The sequence below is a fragment of the Chinchilla lanigera genome, unplaced genomic scaffold (genome assembly GCF_000276665.1).
Source record: "Chinchilla lanigera isolate Chin_1 unplaced genomic scaffold, ChiLan1.0 scaffold00837, whole genome shotgun sequence".
Classification (NCBI taxonomy): Eukaryota; Metazoa; Chordata; class Mammalia; order Rodentia; family Chinchillidae; genus Chinchilla; species Chinchilla lanigera.
Genome location: NW_004956238.1, coordinates 1 through 3,174, shown reverse-complemented (window position 1 = coordinate 3,174; position 3,174 = coordinate 1). Strand labels below are relative to the sequence as shown.

At 39.0% G+C, this 3,174-nt stretch overlaps 1 protein-coding gene across 1 annotated transcript; it reads right to left on the bottom strand.

The window, feature by feature from the left end:
- Positions 1-388: 388 nt before the first annotated feature.
- On the bottom strand, positions 389-2,758 carry LOC102013897 (type 2 lactosamine alpha-2,3-sialyltransferase; the record flags this gene model as incomplete). Its single annotated transcript, XM_005415184.2, is given in 2 exon segments — positions 389-1,056; positions 2,606-2,758. Coding segments are annotated over 2 exon segments (240 nt in total), but the record flags the coding sequence as incomplete, so codon positions are not given.
- Positions 2,759-3,174: the final 416 nt, after the last annotated feature.

Below are 3,174 nucleotides of genomic sequence, written 5' to 3'. Positions count from 1 at the left end.
CTTCGAGGATGCCGGTGCTCCCCTCCAATCTGTTTCTCAAGGTCTTAGTGAAGGGTGCATTTTCTGGGTCATCCCTGTGCAGTGGATTAGGTTTAACATGACATCCACTCCACCACTCCCCTTTCCTCTGGATCCCCTCATCAACGGTAAGCATGGACGAGAAGGCGTCCCTAACTCGGTCACAGCGGGCCATCTTTTCATACTTCAGCCTCCTCGCCAAGTAAACTAAACACCTCTCTACTCCATGAGCTGCAACTTTAAATTCAAAATCCCTGCTTAACAGGCCTAGGAGCAACAGCCTGATCCAGGTGTATATTTTTGCCACCATTAGCCCACACCCATTTGTAAACAATTTTGAAGTTTTTAAAGTAATGCAAAGCGACCAGACTTTAATAATTGAATTTAGTCATTTACTCATTCAAAATTGTATGTTTTGCCTATTTCCTTTAACTTAAAAAATAAAAGCAAAAAACACTGTCTTCCTTCTACCAAATTATTACTAATCACATTCATGGTTAATTAACTACAGAAGGAAGAAACTGAATTAAAGTAGTATGACTTCCACAGCCCAGGGGTTACACTTTGCTACAGCAAGGTGTAATCACAGGACACCTCCTGTTTACATTAACTTCTCCGAATGTCACACTGCAGTAAATTCTCTCTGCTTCGGAAATCACATTCTTTGAAAAGTCTAAGATGAAATAACTGTAAGATGTTTTTAAAAAAAAGACCTCAAAAACTTATCTGAAGAACACAATGTAATCAAAACTTTTTTCCCTGATAATTAAACATTTCTTGGTTTTCATAAATATATTCACAGAGATTAAACTGGTGGTTATGAATCACCAGGCAGCAACAGATTTAATATACATAATTATTTGACAAGTCCATCCAACATATTTAAAAATAAACTAAAAATTCCAGTATAAAAATAAAATACTGTCAGTATAATCTTCTGAGCTTGTAGGGTCAATCTTCTGTCAAGTTGATCACGAAATTTTTTTCTATAATGTCCTTTAAAAAGAGCTGTTCCGCAGTCACATTGTGATACGCATTCTAGAGAAGAAAAAAATAGATTACCATCTGTCTATCCCAATCTCAAAATACTAATACAGCGACAGAATATTCTGTACCTTAAAAAATTCTATACTAACTTAACTCAAAAGTTAAGTCAAATGAATACTGTTACCTTCCTAATGTCTTTACCTATTCTTGTGTAAAAACTTCCCTTAAAGCCTACTCCCTCTTAAACTATCATTTAAAAGGCTTCTCTTCAGGAACCTTGAATTGTGGTATAAATCTAGAGATCTCGAAATTTTAAGTCAGAATGGAATGTCCATAAAAGCAGCACCTAGAACTCAAAATTTAGAAAAATAAATTGCCCTGGGGATGAGAAACTACTATAAAGCATGGTTCAGGTTAAGACACGTGTTTTAAAAATTTGGGGGCCAGAGATACAGCTCAGTGGTCAAATGTTTGCCTGGGTTGTGCAAGGTCTTAGTTTAGATCCCCAGCACCATAAAAATAAAAAATAGTAATTCTCTATTGTTAGATATCCTGTTTTCTTGGGAAGTTGTTTTAATGTCCCATTCTTTATGTCACTTAAGAAATTGTAAAAATAAAAGAATGAAAACATATTAAACAGATATCCATTAATGTGACTCTTGAAATACTACAAGTACTACAAGAAAAGTAAGGGCTGAGAATAAATGAGCATTTTAAGGCACCCAACTCTTGAGCTACTCAAGGGTTTCTCTTATACTGAGGAGAAGAAGGGAGGTTGGAGGGACAAAAGACAGTATTAAAATCCAACCCAGATTATACCCCTTTCTCAGCTTATGCAGTCTTTTGGAATGAAAGGATCTGATTTCATGAAATGTCATATACTTTACAGCAAATCATTTATAGTTGAGTATTAAAAATGTGCAGATAACATTTAAACCCTATCACCTGTGTACCAGTAATCTAATAACCAGAAACATGGGAAACTCCTTCCTATTCAATTAAAATCCTCAGGGTCAAATTTACCAGCACTGATCTCTACTCCAGAGAAACATGATCAGTGAGAAGGTTTGTAACCCTTTCAGACAAAGACTGTCTTACGGGCTTACCCTGTTCTCGACCCCTGGAGGCGACCTGTGGCACGCCTGCCACAGCCAGCTGTTCTCCCTGAAAGCTAAAGGTTGGCCAGCACCTCTACGTAATGAAAAAACCCCAAATGCATGAGAGTAATTATGAGAACAGCAGTGCGTTTCATGACTTTGCATATCTCAAAACAGCAGGCTTAGGTGTTTTATATGGACATGGTGCAGACGTGACGTCCTCAGTAAGACTTGCTTGCTGAGTGAGCCTGATGACATGGCAATAACCATACAGCTTTCCCATGCCTCCGGGCTCCACAGACTCGGAGCTGCTGCTACGGGAAAATGACCTTCGGCTTGGGTCCTAGTTTCAGCCCTTGGTAGCTCTGTAACACTTCCGTGAGGCCCTCAACCCTCCGAAATTTCCCCAAATAAAATGCGAGGGTAAAGGAAAATTCCGACCAGTAAGATTAAAGATCACGCCAGCGTATATGCATACAGCCTTGAGTGGTGTGCATAATTACCTTATTCATCAAGGACATGGTGGCGTTCCCGTAGTAGTGCAAAGGACTCGTCAGGTCAGAGAAGTTGTATTTAAAACCAGCTAAGTGAACTTCGTGACATATATGAAATGCCAGTGTGATGGCAATAATTCCTGTTGTTGGGTGTTTGGGTTTCTAGAAGGAAAATAAATTTTTTTTTTAATCCAGGCGAATTACTTGTTTCCAAGACATTTTATTGGCCTAGTCTTATAAAACGATTTCTGAACAATTAAGCAAGTGAAAAATATTTGAACTCTCATACCCTAAGACTCGAAGCTCCAGACGGTATACCTCACACTGAAAAAAATACAAACTGTAACTGAAACCTTAGAAAGTTTTTTAAAATAAATCTTAGCTGGAATATTAGTTCAGAGGACAGCCATTGAAAGAAATGTGTGGTCCTAGGTTCAAAGCCCAGGACAGAAACGAAAGAGCAAGGGAGACGTGATAATACTGGTGCAGCTGGGCGCGGTGGCTGGTGCACACCTGTGATCCCAGCTCTTGGGAGGCTGAGGCAGGGTCACTGCGAGTTTGAGACCAGCTGGGTTACA